Source organism: Somniosus microcephalus, chromosome 2 (assembly GCF_052327205.1).
Source record: "Somniosus microcephalus isolate GS21.2 chromosome 2, FLI_Smic_1.0, whole genome shotgun sequence".
NCBI lineage: Eukaryota > Metazoa > Chordata > Chondrichthyes > Squaliformes > Somniosidae > Somniosus > Somniosus microcephalus.
In genome coordinates, this window is record NC_140988.1 from 152,260,921 (window position 1) to 152,280,222 (window position 19,302).

General features: G+C 44.3%; 1 protein-coding gene across 1 annotated transcript in view; it reads left to right on the top strand.

The window, feature by feature from the left end:
• Positions 1 to 19,302, top strand: part of arhgap24 (Rho GTPase activating protein 24) — a 730,398-nt gene that overhangs the window by 152,374 nt on the left and 558,722 nt on the right. The window contains exon 2 of the mRNA XM_085963615.1: positions 12,438 to 12,637. Coding sequence (XP_085819741.1) covers positions 12,458 to 12,637 — 180 coding nt within the window. The 5' untranslated portion in view covers positions 12,438 to 12,457. The remainder of the gene's footprint in view (positions 1 to 12,437; positions 12,638 to 19,302) is intronic.

A 19,302-nucleotide genomic window follows, 5' to 3' on the forward strand; every position in this document is an offset into this window, starting at 1 on the left:
CCCAGTCGCATAAACCCCTTCGCCTGGCTGAACCAAACTGTTGAGTCTGTGTGTCCCAGTTATGTTTAGGATCAATCACTGGACACAGACAACATGAATAACTTTTAACAGGTCTTTACTATTCGGAGGTCAGGGCTGAACTGCCCAGCAAATCCTTACACAACGCTTATATACCGGTGTGGTCACCACCGGTATTACAGTATACAGCAGCCAAGAGAAAGTAGTACATCTCTTAAAGTAGTTCTCTTAAGGTGGAACAGGTTACATACACCACAATCCTCCCTTTTTAGCTTAACAGTTATATCCCCATTTAACATAACATAATAACATATATACAACTTCATGCAAAACAGTTCAAAGATTCAGTCTCTGAGGAGGCCTCCTGATTCGAGTTGGATAACGCCTTTCAGGGGTCTCTGATTCTCGTTGTTGGGGTGACTCATCTAGTTGGTCGCTTATGGCTTGGACATCATCATCAGGTACATTCACTTCTGAGGTAGATGCTTCAGGTTCACTAACTTCTTCCACGGTTGTCTCTGCCGTAACCATGGGTTCGACCCTTGTTCTTGATTCTACCAGTTGGTCAGCATGATGCCGTATTACATTTTCACCAACATCTACCGTGTACATCAGGGGTCCTTGTCTGGCCCGAATTGTTCCAGATTGCCATTTCTCGTTTTTATAATCCCGGGCTAACACTGGTTGTCCTATTTCGAAACTCCGAGTGCTCTTGTTATTTATATGCTGGAACTGTTTGTTTTCAACTTCCCTCTGCACATTTGGTTTTAACAAGTCCAACCTGGACCGCAACCTCCTGTTATAGAACATCATGGCAGGACTTTGGTTTGTCACTGCATGGGTGGCGTTTCGATATGCCAGTAGGAATTTGTCCACCTTGTGTTGTAGTGGAATCTGATCTTTGCTCATGGCCTTTATCGCTTTTTTGAACGTTTGTACAAATCTCTCGGCCAACCCGTTTGTAGCCGGATGATATGGGGCAGAGGTATAATGTTTCATCCCATTCTTCATGAATCTCTGGAATTCTTCTGACACGAACTGTGGTCCGTTGTCTGAACATATTTGTTCTGGCAATCCATTTCTTGCAAATATCGTTCTTAACACCGCGATCGTCTTTTCCGAGGTAGTGGTAGTCATCTTAATCACTTCTGGCCATTTAGAATGTGCGTCCACCGCAATTAAAAACATGGAGTCCATGAAAGGACCAGCAAAGTCAATATGTACACGTTGCCATGGGGTTGAAGGCCATTCCCATGGATGCAGCGGTGCAATCGGAGGTGCATTTTGCACTTTTTGGCACCCTGAGCAGCTTTTCGTCAGCTCCTCTATCTGTTGGTCGATACCCGGCCACCACACATAAGCCCTAGCAAGGCTTTTCATCTTGACTCCCCCCAGATGACCTTCATGCAGTTCCTTTCGAACTCTCTCTCTTAACTTAAGAGGAATAATCACCCTTGTTCCATACATCAATGTTCCTTGACAGACGGACAGCTGTTCTCGTCTTGCTGAGAATGCCGGTAACAGTGGATCACCATGTGCTGGCCATCCCTTCACTGTCACTTCGTAGACCCTGGACAGTGTCGGGTCGTTCCTGGTTTCTCTTTCAATACTTGCATTGGTGACTGGTAAACATTCGATGATGGTCGAGTGAAATAACTCAACAGGGTCAACCGTCGGTGCCTCCTCCTCTGTAGGTAGTGGCAGGCGCGACAGCCCATCAGCATTACCATGCTGCTTTGTACCTTTGAATTCAACCTGATATTGATGTGCCCCTAGGAAAAGGGACCATCTCTGGAGTCTCTGTGCTGTCATCACCGAAACACCCTTCTTAGGGTTAAAAATGGATACCAACGGCTGGTGGTCTGTCAGAAGCGTAAACTTTTGGCCCTGCAGGTAATGATTAAACTTCTTTACTCCCCACACAAGGCTGAGAGCCTCCCTATCTATCTGAGCATAGTTGCGCTCAGCGGAGGTCAATGATCTGGATGCGAACGCAACTGGCCTCTCCTGGCCATTTGGCAACTTGTGTGAGAGTCCTGCCCCAATACCATATGGAGAAGCATCACAAGCCAAACGAATAGGCAGTGTCGGGTTGAAGTGAGCCAACACTTCCTCTGAGGTGATCAATGCCTTGCTTTTGCGAAAGGCCCTCTTACAGTCCTCGCTCCACTTCCATGGTACTCCCTTCTACAAAAGAGCGTTCAGCGGGTGCAGCACCGTGGATAAATTTGGCAGAAACTTATGGTAATAGTTAATCAACCCTAGAAACGACCTCAATTGGGATACATTTTCCGGAGCGGGAGCCTTCACAACAGCTTCGATCTTGTCAGGAGACTTATGAAGCCCCTCCTGGTCAATGACATGACCACAGTACGAGATCCGCTTCTGAAAGAATTCACATTTCTGGCGATTAACTCGAAGTCCATATTCTTTCAATCTGGTGAGCACCAGTTCCAAATTTGCAAGGTGTTCCTCGTCATCATCTCCTGTAATCAGAATATCGTCCAGGTAACATTGTGTACCTGGAATTCCCTGTAATACCTGCTCCATGGCCCTCTGCCAAATTGCTGGAGCCGATGCCACTCCAAAAACCAGTCTATTATACCGGTACAAGCCTCTATGCGTGTTGATCGTGAGATACTGGCGTGACTCTTCCTCAACTTCCATCTGTAAGTACGCCTGCGCCAGGTCTATCTTGGTGAAGTGTTTCCCGCCAGACAACGAAGCGAAGATATCCTCAATCCGCGGAAGCGGATACTGCACCGTGTGAAGCACCGGATTAACAGTGATCTTGAAATCTCCACAGATGCGAACCTTCCCCGGTTCCCCCAGCTTGTTGCTCGATTAACGCTTCATGACGGGGACAATGGGCGTGGCCCACTCACTCCAGTCTACCTTAGACAGTACTCCTGAACGTTCTAGCCCTTCCAGCTCAGCTTCCACAGCAGGTCGTATTGCATAAGGTACCGGTCTGGCTTTGAAAAATTTCGGGTTTGCATGTTCTTCAACCTTGATGTTTGCCGTAATTCCTCTCAGTGTTCCCAGTCCCTGTTGGAACACCTCTTTAGCATCGTCCAATATTCTGGACAATCGTTTAGGTTTGACATCTTTTGTACCGGAATCTACCGTTAGTGCTTTTAAGGAATGCCAGTCCATATTTATTTTCCTAATCCACTCCCATCCCAGTAGTGGTGGACCTCCCTCAGGTAGCACATATAAGTCCATTCCTCGGCTTTCTTTGCCCTTGTGGACCACCTTTACCTCTATCTTCCCGATGGGGTATACTCTTTGCCCCGTGTATGTTTTCAATACAATCTCCGTATCCCGTAGGGGAATATGTGGGAATAACCTTTTGTAATCTTTCTTATTCATGACCGTCAATGCTGATCCAGTGTCCAATTCCATCTTCACTTGGACTCCTGCTATCTGAAGTGTGACCCAAATTGTTTGGAGGTCTGCTTCCTTACCAACATTGTGTACTCTTAGACTACCCAGTTCATTACTGCTGGAGTCTGAATCTGACTTCTGTTCGTTCGAACTGTTCTCTGTCACCTTGTGTACCTTTTTGTACTTTTCCTGCGGTGACTTTTTGTTGCTGGTCTTCTTTCCTGACCGGCATACTTTAGCTATGTGACCAAGCCTGCCACATTTTCTGCATTCCTGATTTTTGAACCAGCACTGGTTCTGACCGTGCGTTGTCTTTCCACAACGATAACATTTTACTGTACTCAAGACCATTTGATTGGTGCAGAGTTCCGGTGACCGTAGCTGCATTTCCGCAGTGCCTCTCGCTGCGGCTTCTTGCGATGCTGCAATAGTGACAGCTTTATCAAGCGTAAGATCATTCTCCTCAAGCAGTCGCTTTGTGTTCCTTCTTTTAACAATCCACACACAAATTTATCTCTCAGCGCATCTGCTAGTCCTGTTCCAAACTGACAGTACTTCGATAGCTTACGTAGTTCAGTTAAAAATTCAGCGTTGCTTTCGTCTTTCAACTGCGTTCTCCTGTAAAATTTAAATCGTTCCGCTATCATCAGCGGCGTGGGGTTTAAATGATTTTTCAGGACAGTAACAATATTCGCGAAAGTCTGATCCGCCGGTTTATTTGGTGATAGAAGGTGCTTCAATAGCCCGTATGTCTTCGCACCCATTGAGCTTAATAAGGTTAGTGCTTTCTCATCATCTGGTACCTTATTTGCTTTACAATAAACTTCCATACGTTCTACATACATGGTCCAATCTTCGATATCACTATCAAAGGTATTAATGCTCCCATGTTTAGGCATCCTTGCAAGTTTTTAAAAAAAAAAATTCTTTTTCTCAAAATGGCGGCTTCCCGCGCTTGTCTTCTTCCCCCGCCTACTAAAATGGTGGCTTCCCGCGCTTGTCTTCCCCCGCTGGCTGCAATGGCGATTGCCTTGCTGCTGCCGTTCTTGCCTCCCCAGCGGTTCTCACTCCCCGACGCTGCTTTGCCTCGCAGCCCCGCTTGCAGCCCGGTCCTGTACGCCGGCTGCGTTTGAGTTCTCCGCGGCTCTCGAGCCTTAAGCTGCCCCAGTCACTGTGCCTCTCGGCCTCGATTGCAGCCCGGCCCTTTCTACCGGCCGTGGTCGAGCTCTCCGCCCTTATTCCTCCGTTTTCCCTCCCCTACTCCACAGTCAACGCGGCCGACTTTCTGCTTGTGTCGCTGATCGGCTTACCCACCACCGTGGTAGAAGGGATGATCACTGCCTGTCGCTGATGGAGGGCTTCGTGGTCAGATTCTTTTTCTTTTTAACCCGGGTTCTCGATGCCTCCTGTGCGATGGTGCTCAGCAGGATGATGAGGGTGGATGCCTCTTCTCGACGCCCGTTTTGAGGACGAAGCTGCCTTGGATGTAAAATTGCTGCAGGGTAAGATCGGACTCGTCGCCACTGTTGAGTCTGTGTGTCCCAGTTATGTTTAGGATCAATCACTGGACACAGACAACAAGAACAACTTTTAACAGGTCTTTACTATTCGGAGGTCAGGGCTGAACTGCCCAGCAAATCCTTACACAACGCTTATATACCGGTGTGGTCACCACCGGTATTACAGTATACAGCAGCCAAGAGAAAGTAGTACATCTCTTAAAGTAGTTCTCTTAAGGTGGAACAGGTAACATACACCACATAAACGAAGCTCCCCCCCACCGCCCCAGAATAGCCCAAAAGCTTCACTTCTGAGAAAAACCCTGAGCCCCTTACACCTCACCCAGCTTGCCTGGGATATCTGGTTACTGGCTTGGCTCGATCGCTTCACTCAGCAGCTTCTTTCTCTGGTACTTCTTGTTAGTTCGATCTTATTGGAGCAGGGAGCGAAAGAGAGAGAAAGAATGGTGGAAAATAATCTATCTTTTATAGGAGACTGGCTATCCCTATCTTTCCCGCCAATCTTTAAAATCCTTTTGTTTCTACGCACTCCGGTGCTTAATCGGTGATGCGTTGTCCTCGGACCCATGAGCATTGGATTAATGGCCCTAAGTCTGGGACATATCTTTCGGTCTTTGTGTTGGGAAAAAAACTGGTTCCTTTTCGGCTGGCTGAGGCCAGTGGGTTCATTGTTCTGCTTCTCTTCTGAGATGGAGGTGAGAACTGCTTTGCATATTAGAGTGGCCTTTCTAATAAGTTCAAGTTCAATGGTCCCCTTCCTTTTTCCAGGACTGTCGGGCGAACCCATACATTCTGGATGACTGACAGTTCTTTTGTCACAGCCAACTGCCATGCGCTCTCTGGAGTTTTAACAAACCAGTCCCCTATGCATTTGCACAGGGTGATCCCACCACAGGGAAAACACCTTCAGCCCATAAAGTCCACAAAAATATTCTCGACTGAGTCCATTCTTCAAACAGAATTTGCGATCTCTTCAGGTACTTTCTAAATGGTGAAAGGCTACAAACAGTGGAGGTCCAAAGAGACTTGGGGGTCCAGGTACATAGATCATTAAAATGTCATGAACAGGCACAGAAAATAATCAAAAAGGCTAATGGAGTGCTGGCCTTTCTATCTAGAGGACTAGCATACAAGGAGGTAGAAGTTATGCTGCAGCTAAACAAAACCCTGGTTAGACCACACTTGGAGTACTGTGAGCAGTTCTGTTCACCACACCGTAGCAAGGATATATTGGCCTTGAAGAGAGCGCAGCATAGGTTTATCAGAATGATAGCCAGACTTCAAGGGTTAAGTTATGAGGAGAGATTACACAAATTAGGGTTGTATTCCCTAGAAATTAGAAAATTAAGGGGCGAGCTGATCCAAGTTTTCAAGTTATTAAGGGGAACAGATAGGGTAGATAGAGAGAAACTATTTCCACTGGTTGGGGAGTCTAGGACTAGGGGCCATAGTCTAAAAATTAGAGCCAGACCTTTCAGGAGCGAAATTAGGAAACACTTCTACACACAAAGGCTGGTAGAAGTTTGGAACTCTCTTCCACAAACAGCAGTTGATGCTAGTTCAATAGTTAATTTTAAATCGAAGATTGATAGATTTTTGTTAACTAAAGTTATTCAAGGATATGGGCAAAGGCTGTATATGGAGTTAGGTCGCAGATCAGCTATGATCTCATTGAATGGCGGAACAGGCTCGAGGGGCTCAATGGCCAACTCCTGTTCCTATATTCCTAACTTTTGGCAGCCAGGTTTCCTGGGCCTCGAGGAACCCAGCAGCTAAAGGAAGGCAAGATCTGCTGGATGCAGAAGGTAAGTGCCAACCTGCTGGATCCAGCATTCCTGCTTCGCCAACACCTCGCAATCAGACACCCTCCTTGACCCTTCCAATCTCCCCCCTGACCTCTCTCCGGAGGCTCCCACGAGGCCTCCAATCTTCAATCCCACTCTGGCCTCTTGTGGTATCTTGAGGTGGCCATAGATGGAGACGGACACCGGTTAACTCCGTAACATAGTTTCATCAACACTTGCACATAAAAGCTTCTGCCATGAGGCAGCAAAAACAAAGAGTACCACAGTACAGATCAGATTTAACTCAGGAGAGCAATTGCCACAGCACCACCTGGTGGATCAGGTTACTCATAACCTCCCAGGTTACTACACTCCTCCCCCCTTAAGATTGCCGTATGCAATTTTTAAACAATAACCCTTACTAGGTACTACGTTTTAATTAACCAGTATGCTCTAACCATGGTTAACCCCTGACTAATTTAACAGGTTTGTATAAGTCTTTCTGGTTGCTTGCGAATCCTTTGTGAACGTCTTAATTCCACTTGTGGTGGATTCTCAGATTCATTCGCACTTGAGATTGGAGTAGTCTCTGATGTTGGTTTTACTCTGTCCCGCTGTGGCCTGGCAGTACCAGTGTCCACTGGCACCTTATAAGCTGTGCTGGGTCCTGGAACAGCCTCCTCTACTGCCCTTTGTTCCATCTGAGGCAGTTCCCCCTGCTGCCGGCTGAAAAGCTGATCCACATGCCGACAAACCCCTCGACCATCCCCTAGTAACACGGAGTATGACACAGGTCCTGTAATGTCCTGGATTAGTCCTGGTATCCATTTAGGTTCATAACCGAAGTTCCGGGTGTACACAGAGTCCCCTATGGCGAAATGGCGAGCTTTAGTATGTTTGTCATGGTACGCTTTTTGGTTTGTTTGTTTTGTTTCAACCTTGCTTTTGAGATCTGGGTGTATCAGGTCTAACGTGCACCGCAACTTTCTCCCCATCATCAACTCAGCCGGAGAAAGCCCCGTGGTAGCTTGGGGTGTTATACGATAACTAAACAAGGCTCTATTGAGCTTGGTCTCCAGGGTGTCACCTGAGCTCTTCCTCATGAGCTCCTTAAAAGTCTGCACGGCTCGCTCGGCTAACCCATTTGAGGCTGGGTGATATGGAGCCGAGGGGACATGTGTGATTCCATTCCTTACCATGAATTCTTTGCTCCCTTCACTAACAAAACACTGTGCATTGTCGGATACAAGCACTTTGTCCAGTGTTTTTAAGTGATCCTGATCGTCACTTCCTGTTAGCAGAATATCATCTAAGTACACGGCCACCTTTGGAATGCCCTGCAGAATGCCCTCCATAGTCCGTTGGAATATTGCTGGGCTAGAACTGACACCAAATGGTAACCTGGCATACGTGAACAGCCCCTTGTGCGTGTTCACCGTGACAAACTTTTTTGATTCTTCATCTAGCAATATCTGCTGATACGCATGACTCATGTCCAGTTTGCTGAATCTTTCTCCCCCAGCGAGCGATGTTAACATGTCCTCCATTCTCGGAATGGGGTACTGTTCCAGTGATGATACTCTGTTCACTGTTAACTTATAGTCACCACACACCCTTACGTTACCGTCGGGCTTCAATACCGGGACTATTGGTGCTGCCCAGTCTGAAAATTTCACTGGTTCTATTACTCTGTCCCTTAGCAGGCGATCTAGTTCCGCCTCAACCTTGGTTTTCATTGCAAAAGGTACCGACCTTGGTTTAAAGAAACGAGGCGTGGCATCACTGGCTACATGAATCTTGGTTGTGGCTCCCCTTAAGGTGCCCAGTTCGTCCTTGAACACTAACTCATGCTTCATCAGCACTTCTTGCAGTGCCTCTGTACTGTCCTCCATTTTATTCATTGCCTGCCAGTCCACACTCAACTCACTGATCCACCCTCGCCCTAACAGGTTTGGCCCTGACCCTGCTACCACTACCACCGTAAGCTCTTTGGTGACTCCTTTGTGTTCCACTTGTACTTCCGCTGCCCCCAAAATGTCCACCTTCTGTCCTGTGTAGGTTTTGAGACTAATGGGGCATGTACCTAGCTCTGGTACTTTTGCTTCCCCCCACAGCTTGGCGTGCTCAGTCTGCGACATTATGGTTACACTACATCCGGTGTCAATCTCAAACTTTACTTGACCTCCGTCCACTATCAAATACTGAGTGAGAGGGGGTACGTTGGGCCTTGAAGTGTCTATACTGTATATAGTGAAAACCTCCTCACTAGACTCACTAGACTCTTCCTCTTGTATGTAATTTGCCCGCTTTGTGTACTTCTCCCTCCCCCCTTTAGCATGCTTTGCCCCTTTAGCACTGCTTCTCTCACTCACTGCCCTTTTACAGGCTTTCTTTAAGTGCCCTATTTTTCCACAATTGTGGCACTTTGCCTTTGCAAACCTGCAGTCCTTTGCATAATGGCTCATCCCGCCACATCGGTAGCAATCCCCAACCCCGACTGGTGGACTTTTCGCGCCAGCTTCCATCTTGAAAACAGCTCCTCCCACTGGTTTACTCCATTTCTCCTTGCTCATACTGTTTAAGTCCTTAATGTCCTTGTTAGCCATCTCCATGGCTTGTGCTTTTTTAAGTGCCGTCTCAAACGTTAATCCTTCTTCTGACAGCAACCTTTGCTGTATACTGTTGTCGTTAACTCCGCATACTAGTCTGTCCCTTAACATGACTGTGAGCGTATTTCCAAAATTACAGTCCTGTGCGAGCTTCCGAAGCTCCTCCACATACTCAGTAACGCTTTCTTCTGGCCTCCTAATCCTCGAATTGAATTTCCATCTCTGTACTATTTCACTAGGTTTCGGATTGAAATGATTCTTTAGTAGACTCACCAACTCGTCAAAAGATTTTTCTCCTGGCCGCTCCGGGCTCAGCAGATTCCTCATCTGTGTATAGGTTTGCGCTCCCACACAACTCAGTAAAATGGCCCTTTTCTTTTCAGCACTGTCCACCTCGTTTGCCATAAAGAAATGGCTCAGTATTTCAATATACTCCTCCCAAGACTGCGACTTGCTGTCAAAAGGTGCCACGGAGCCTACCGTTCCTGCCATCCTTGGAGTCCGGTCACTTCAGCCAAAAAATCAAACTCCGTTTCGACTCCCGCGGCCTAGCCTCGTGCTTTTCCGACTAGTTTGCTAACCAACCCGAGCACCTCTTCCGAATACTCCCTAACTATGACTGATCCACCAAAACTTTTCCGTCCTTTATTCTCGTCACCATATGTGGTATCTTGAGGTGGCCATAGATGGAGACGGACACCGGTTAACTCCGTAACATGGTTTAATCAACACTTGCACATAAAAACTTCTGCCATGAGGCAGCAAAAACAAAGAGTACCACAGTACAGATCAGACTTAACTCAGGAGAGCAATTGCCACAGCACCACCTGGTGGATCAGGTTACTCATAACCTCCCAGGCCCCGGCCCCTGACTCCCACTCTGACCTCTGATTCTCGGCCCGGACCCTGCCCCCCCTCCCTCCCCCCTGCCGACCTTCCGACCCCCAGCCCCCCTCCGATCCCCAGCATTCCTACCCCCCCCGATCTCCGGCCCCCTCTGATCCCCAGCCTTCCAACCACCTCCTCCACCCCCCCAGATCTCCAGCTAACTTTGATCCTCAGCCTTCCTACCTTTTCCCCCCATTCCTACCTCCTCCACCCCCCGCCCAACAGATCTCTGATCCCTCCCTCCCTCCTCTCTGCTACCCGCCCAACAGTCAGACAACCTCTCCATTTAGCTGGCTGCAGGCAGGAAACAGAGAATAAAAATGTTAATCAGGCCCTGCCGTTTAAAGTCAGCAGGGCCTGAGGGAAACCCCTTCTCCTGGGTTTCCCGATTGCATTCCAGCCCCCCACTCCCTACCTGCCTGCAAGTTAAAATTCTGCCAAGCAGATCATTGTGCACTTGTGTGAAACTTCATTTCATTTGAAAATGATGCACATTTGTTTTTGCTCTTCTCAGTTCCCCAAAAAAGAGTTTTGTTAATAGAATAACACAGTTCAACAATACTTCAAATTCTCTGCTGATACTGTACCATATATTTTGGCAGATGGGAAATGTCAGTTGGGTTAATGTGATGTTGATGATGTCGGTTGAATCCTCAAGGAGGTGCTATTTTAATCTTAACAATGTCAGTAGTCAATTATTTTAGAAACTTTGACTGCCTTGAACCAGCACCACAACGAAGTTTGTAACATTAACGTGTTGTCCATCTCTTGTAAAAACTGGGTGGTGGTTGGGGGTGGGGAGAGCGAAACTCCTGTTTACTAACTTCAGTGAAAATATTAACCCGAGTACAAACTAACACTCGATTGCAAAATTTACAGAAAATCAAAAAAAAATGTTTTATTATATTTTGATGTAGCACATTAAGAAAAAGATAGATGATCCTAAAGTATTTGAATTATTTGAAGCAATATTTATGTCTCTGTAAAACAGAAATAGAGGTTAGCAACTGTACGGAAGTGCTAAAATGCAGGACTTCTGTCCTGGGAACCCAAGTACAACTTCAAGTCAAGGACAGAATTTCTAATGTCATCACCTTCAGTTGATGGGTTTTGCTAATTGTTGATCTGGGTGAGGTGGAGCACTGAGTAACAGTATAACATAACACCTTTGAATCTAATCCACTTTTGACCAATTGTGAGTATTGATGGCAACCACAAAGGATCCAGATGGACTGCACCATCCTTTCAGGTGAAGGAGCAAAGAACGCATTTTTTCCCACAAATTGGGGTCCTAAAATGGACGAAGGGGAGGGGAGATTGGACAAAAAGCATTTTTAGAGAAAACTGCAAGGCTTTTGTAGATATTTTTTTGTTTTTTGAACATTAATTAGATACAGCTAATTTGTGATAGATAAAATCCATTAGGAATAATTTTAAAGAATTCTCATTTAAACAATAAAAAAAATTGACACACTTAATTCTAATACCCTGCATTATAAAATGATTAATATTGCATGTGGTAAAAATCTCTGATGTTTGACAGTTTCGAATTGCATTTCATTTGAATTGGGTAAGCCCAGAAAAGTCATCTGGGTTGAACAGTTCCCTCATTTGACTTATATGAGAACAAAGTTGCTCATAACATAACCAGGAACAGAAATAATAAGTAAACAGTACATAGGTTTGAAATGAATATGCACATATTTGGACTGGTTTTACCATGTGATCCTCAGCTGCTGTGCTAACAGCTTCAGTCCCTGGCGAGATCATTTACATGATCACAGAACATGTTCAGCTTTCCCTAAACTATAAATGGGTATTACATAGATATGAAGATATGATTTGGCTTATTTGAAGTGTGTGACAGTCACATTTGTGGAGAAACTGGTGAGTGAGTGTTTACATTGAGTACGAATTACAGACTACATGGGCATAGAAGAGGGCAAAATAATCCTGTATTGATTTTGTAATATTGGCATTCGTCATGTAGCATGGAATGGATTCTTTTTCTGCTGCAGTTGAAGAGATCTTTGATCATTTGTTTTCCTTGGTTGGAGCTACCTCTATAAACCTTCGAGCGTGGGTTAGCTCATATCCAGGCTCCCTGTGAGGAAGTAGGGTAGTCTGCAGCAGGATATATGGATGCGTACCTATAAGATAAAGTCTGTTATTTACTCCAAGATGATGTATGTATACTTATATGCTCCTAATTAGCTGTTTTTCTTCACCAGGAAAATCTATTAGTCTTATAATGGATGACCAACGTGGTTCCTTGGACAGCCCCCAGTCTGTCCGAGCCCGGCAAAATGTCATTAAGTGTGGATGGCTGAGAAAGCAAGGAGGCTTTGTCAAGACTTGGCACACGCGATGGTTTGTGCTGAAAGGGGATCAGCTTCACTACTACAAGGACGAAGATGAAAACAGACCACTGGTAAGTAGGCCAATGTCAAAAGTTGATATGTGATAGCAGGCATCTTTCAAAGACTTTATGTGAATTTAGTGTTTAAGTAGCAGTGCCCTATTTGAACTGATTAATGAGTCATCTCACAGGATTGCATGGTACCGTGGCAGACATTTTTATGTTCATCGTTCTTTTACTGCTGCTCTGAGAATTTCATACTTTTTTTTTGTGCATTTTTGTTGAAAGCTTGAAATGATTTTGACAGAGAATTGGTGTGAACTCATTGCTAACAATTTCTAGCTTCCAAGATAAAAGAGCTCTGTGCAAATAAAAGTATAAATTGACTGTACTGTATGTAGTAATTGCAGTTGGCTAGAGTGCCATTTCCAAGGCTTTGGAGAAAGTAAGTTGCTGACCTTTTTATCTAAAGAATTATGAGTGAAAATAAAGGAAATCCATTGGGGAAACAATTAAAAAAGGGCTAAAATTACCTTAAGCAATGATCAGGAAAAAGGATTATTTCCCACTGGGGGGTGATTTTATCAATGGGGACGTGATGGATGTGGGACTGCTGCTTGTCGGGTTTTAGTCCGCCTCCATCGACGTCCGGCCAACCCATGCTAATTTCCCTTGATTGACCTTGTTAAGCCCGCCCAGCGGGCTTAGCAGGCCAATTAAGGGAAAGCCAGTGACAGAGAACGTCAGCGTATGACGTTTCATCTGTCAAGATTTTTTGACAGATGAATTGTCATCGTTTGACAGCTCTGTGAAGCTGTCAAACACTGACAATCTGTCTTCTAAATTGAGTCCTTTACTCAAGACTCACTTAGAAAGCTTTCCTGAGCAGAAAGTAGAAGGCTGTTGCATCTGTCATTCTGTCATCTCTGCAGTGGAGATGAGACTGCTCCATAGCCTAAAGGGTTGAAGCCTGGAGGAAGAAGCAAAGGTAAGTAATCTTATTAAAACACTTAAGAGTCACCTCACACACTTACCTCTCCACACTTGCACTCATCACTCACCTCCACAGTGCACTTTTCGGCCCCTCCGACCCCCGCAGACCCACGGCTCGCCTCACGGACACTGGCAAGGTTTGGAGCCTTCGGGAAGCCCACACTTTAGGGCTTAAAATAGGGATTAGCCAAAAAACTGCCTGTTAACTACCTGTTAACAGACAGTTAATTGGCACTAATCCCCTTCCCGCCTCGAGGAGACAGGACCCGGGTACCCGCCTCCTGGGAAGATGGCACGGAAGCGGGTTGGGGGCGGGATGGGTACCCACTCCCAGATTCTGCCATTTTCCCGGCAGTCCCACCTCCATACCCACCTCCCCAGGGCTGGGAAAATCGTCCCCAAAGATTCAGTTGTGACTTTAAAAAGTAGCTGAAAAATTGGCAACAGAAATCAGAAATGAAACATTAATACAATGCCATTTGAGGAGAAGGTTATGAATAAGGAGAGAAACCTGGGAAATAGTCAAATTGGAAACAGTGACTGTCAGTAAGTTGGCAAATAGATGCAGGAGCCAGTTTCCAGTCATTAAAGTGAAAGCAGTGTTACAACAGTTAATGCACTACATGCAAAAATACACTTTAAAAAAGCTACAGATTGGTGGGCAAGAGCTCATTCAAGTCAATCCTCCAGCAGTGAGTTCCTGAGTTCAGTCCAACCGTTGGAGTAGAAAGTTAATGGAGGATGGGAAATTTTGTACAAGGAGAGATGGAAAAATTGGATACTGGGTTATGTGAGGCACCTTTAGCGCAATTCCTGGCGTTCACAATATTCCCATTTTGTAAGAATAACGTTTTGCTTTTTCAGTTGAGGAATAAAGGCTAGGAGATGAAAGACAAAGAGAAATAATAACTTTTGATTCTTTCAATGCATTATAAGAAAAATGAATGACACAAGAATAAAATTACGATATATAAAAGCAGTATATCCTGGGTTATACAAAATATTATAGTGAGCTCCCATAATTTTTTCTAAATAACCACATGTTGGAGCTGACCATTAGGTAACTAGAGTTTCACAGAAATTAGTTAACCTGCCCAGCTCCTTTAAGAATATTTTCACAATTTGAATTTCAGCTGTGGCTGTACTGCATGCGACAATGATAAAAATATGCTGGGTGCTCACCAAATTACACCGTGAGTTCTATTAATTATTTTAAAGTTTATTGATATGAGACTTCAGGTAATTGTTTTTTGGTAATGCATCCAATTCCCATCCCCCGCCCCCGATTTTTATTTTGTTTTTAGTCATTTGCGATGGGCGATACGGGTGATCATGTGATTTAGAGACTGAAGTGATGGACATTGTGACATATATAATGCACTGCTGTCTTTCTGGAACTGTTGCCAGTTAGAGGCTGCAGCTTGAAGAGTCAAGTTGCACAAAACTCTGCGGGTATCATTGTGTTTTGTTTCAGTGGTCACATGTTTAAATTCAATCCATAATCACTTTAAAAAAATTTAAATCATAAAGTTTTTAAGGTAAAGAACTTTCTATGTATTTGATGGATACCTGGGTCTTCATAACAGTTGAAAAGAAAAACAAAATTCCTCTCAGTTCAGTGGAGGCATAATTCACCCCAGAAAACTCTTTGTACTTTGTGTATTTTTTCTACCAAAGCTTACACTTTCCCTAGTTATTCATCAACAGCACATGAACCCATTCCACATGAACCCATTCCACATGAACCCATTCCACATGAACCCATTCCACATGAACTCATTCCACATGAACCCATTCCACGTTAACCCATTCCACATTAACTCATTCCACATGAACCCATTCCACATGAAGCCATTCCACATTAACCCCTTCCACACGAACCCATTCCACATGAACCCATTCCACATTAACCCATTCCACATTAATTCACCCAAAGGTAGCGGCAGCCATTAGTTTAACCTTGATTCTGACCCTGGTCGCAGCGACATGAAGAAGCTTCTTCCTTACAACTGCATTCCTGAGATGAAGCAGTTTAATTAAAAGTCACTGATATTGAACTTTCTCAAGAGCTTAATATCTAAATCCTTTGTGGCAATATGTGCCAGTTTGCCAGCCTTGCCCACAACACGAGAACAAAAATTCTTTAGTACTGTCTGTGACTTCACTAATCGTAAGTGTTGTTTACAAAAGGGAATTTCAGAATGTAGAAGCATGATGATTTGTGGATCTTAAGAGATATATGGGGTCAAAATTCCTGTCTATTGTAATTACAGTGAAAAAGTAGGCGTGAGTATAAAGTGGTGCAAGGGAAACATTTTGAACGACCACCACAGGTCCAGGCAGAGTTAGGAGGAGTTTACAGATCCACCTGTTGGTCAGAAATAGGGGAAGAGCTGAAAAACAAAAGAAAAATATCAAGTGTTGATTAAACTAGTTAGCAAATTAATCTTTGTCAGCTATTCTATTTTGCCTTTAAAAGCAACTGGTCAGCAGTAGATCATCAAGATATTCCTGGAAGGGGTGCCAGTGCTGCATGTCCAAGATTTATTTCCTGGATCAGGTGGTGGTGGGGCCAGAGCCATGTCCCCCCTACCCCTGCTCTCCCCTCCCTGAATTATTTTGACTTTTGAAGGTCTGATCCAGTATTCTAACGAATTTTTAAAATAATAAATAATAACAGAAAATGCTGGACACAATCATCAGGCCAGGCAGCATCTGTGAAGAGAGAAACAGAGTTAACGGGGGTCATTTCAACCTAACTCACCAGGCAGGAAACCTATGGGATCTGGTGGAACGCTGGTTTTACGCCCACTCAAAATGACTCTTCATTTACTTCAATGGAGGATAAAATCAGCATTGTACCCAAACTTGTCAGTTAGCTTAAAATTTCCCCCACCATTTCAGGTCGATGACCTTTCATCAGAACTTTTGTTTGTTTTTATATTTGGTCATGGAATGAACTCTGTGATCCAATATTACCTTTCATATTGCAAAAATATGATTTTGAAACTAGTTGAACATTTTCCTATAAAATGTGATGAATGCAGATTTCATGACTAACATTTTCAGTGTTCACATTGTAGAGTGAATCGAAATGCTTGGTTATAAAATGAATAGACCTCAGCCTCTAACAAATTAAGTCTGTAAAATCCAATCAGAGATGTTTTTTGGTTTAGCTGGCATGATCATTGATTTATAGATAGATGGACATACTAATAACAGCGCAAAATACATTTTCCTACTCCTGGAAGGTAGATTGTTAAAGTCAGTAGAGTCCTGTGATTGAAATACCGAAGCTGGAGGCTTCAATTCTTGTGCAGATTGTGGTTGATAGTTAAAGGCAGAAACGTGAGTTTCATGTCACTTCAAGTTTAATACAATTTCCTTGCACAGTAAATAAAATCAGTGCAGATGATTCATGTCCCAGACATTCATCAAATGATAAGGGGGATGTAGCCACATTCCTGACACTGGTTACTTGGATATGGAAACCGCCTACAGGGAACAACCTTGGGGGACATTTCCTCTGTGCTTTATTGTAGTAAAACTGCAAATGTGTTGTGAGGAATGCATTTGCAATTTAACTAGAACTAGTACAGAAGAGCTCTCCCACCCTGGAATCCTGCCCGACCAACACTCCCACGTAAATTCTTCCAGTAACAAAAATCTTGATAATTTGAAGATGGTCAATACTTCAAAGAATGATCTTCACATTATGCCGTCATATAGACAAGTGGTGGGAGTTCAGTGCAAATGGGGTAAAGTCAGCAGCAAAGAACATCCATTGAATAAGTAGAATAACAGAAATTAAATTATTTTTTGGAATACGGTATCAACCTTAGGAGTTTAAAAAAATATTTTTCATCCAATCTGTAACTCGAACATAATGGCCCCAGAAAATCTGCTGCCGTTTTGGCGTACTCCTACCATAACTTTGACAGGTGTATGCTGGATCGGCTGGAAACTTAGCCAGGATCCAGATATGCTGGATTCGGGATTTAAATTGAGCATTCTATGATGACCTGTTGGGGGGTGGGGGGGTGGAGCCTCCACCCATCCCAAACATGGACATCAGCATATGAGAGGTGGCAATCCCTACATCAGAAGTTCCTATGTTCTGGGCCCTAAGTGGGACATAGCATATTATTGATGGAGGTACCCTTGGGCAGATCAGTGGCAGGGGCACCTGCTAATTAGGGAACCTCCACCTGATCCTGGAAAGTCCACTAGGGTCAACAGTGGTGGTTCTCGCCAGGCGTGATCATGATGTTATTGCTGGGATTGCTGGCCCACGGAGTTTTGAGACCAATGTTCTTAAGTTGCCATCACTGATTAGATAAAATGTATCTGGAGGTTTTATGTTGCACTTTTATTTTGCTGGAAATTAAATTGTACAACTTGAAAAAATTCAAAATGTAAAAAACAATATAGTATGTTAAAATTGGTTGATCTTGTTGCCGTGTAGAAACTGCTACCAGAGTCAGAAATCTTCTCTGCTGTACTTCAAACCAGGAATGTCAGGAATGTTGCTACAGGCCTCCAGTGCCTGGCAAGTAAATTCAACCATTTATACCACAGGCCCACATGCCACAGTTGAATTAAGGAGCCCTTCAATATTTCTACTGGGTAAGTGGCTTGTTAGATGCTTGAGCAGTGTTAAAGGGTCATTACAGCAGATCTTCTGACTGGCTGCTACTTTTCATTATCGTTAATGAGGTGAGTGCTACCTCCATCACTTGAATGTCTCCCTTGTTTCTCAGCAACCAGAACTAGACACGATACCCAAGGTACAGTCTGACCAGAGCACTGTGCAGTTTGATCACAACTTTCTATGACTTATATTCTACTGTTAGAAAGACTTACATTTATATTTATATAGCACCTTACACGACCCCAGGACATCCCAAAGTGCTTTACAGCCAATGAAGTACTTTTGAGGTGTAGTCACTGTTGTAATGTAGGAAACATGGCAGCCACAAACAGCAATGTGATAATGACTACATAATCTATATTTTTAGTGATGTTGATTGAGGGATAAATATTGGCCAGGACAACTCCCCTGCTCTTCTTTGAAATAGTGCCATCAGATCTTTATGTCCACCTGAGAGAGCAAAAAGGACCTCGGTTTAACATCTCATCTGAAAGACGGCACCCCTGACAGTGCAGCACTCCCTCAGTACTGTACTGGAGTATCAGCTGAGATCTTTGTGCACATGTCTCTGGAGTGGGACTTCAACCCACAACTTTTTGATTTGGAGGTGAAAGTGAGGCTGAGCGACAGCTGACACAATGTTGTTCAATATTCTATTGGCTTTGTTGATTGCTGCTCTGCATTGGCTGGAAATGTTACCAATTATATCTACTAAGACTGGTAAATCTCTTTCAAATTCCTCCTTAGTTATTTTAAAGCTAATTGTGGAGTATATGGAGTAGAAATTGGTTTTAAGCCTGAAAAATAGGTGCAACATACACCAATGTTTGGGCATGAGGTCCTGCACTTGATCTGCGCAGGGGGCATGGCTGCCACCACTTGTTTTTAATTGGCCCTTGTGGTTGCCTCAGTGAGGTCTGCGGCCAAATTTTCTCATGCACCTTGGGCGTCCCGGTTCAGGCACGTGTTGGAAATGCACTGTTAGTTATGCGCCCCAAAATGGGCCATAACGAAGTTCTACCCCAGTATGCTGCCTATTTTTCCTTCCTATGTGCAGTACCTGTCTGCATTAAATTGAATCTGCTATTTCTTT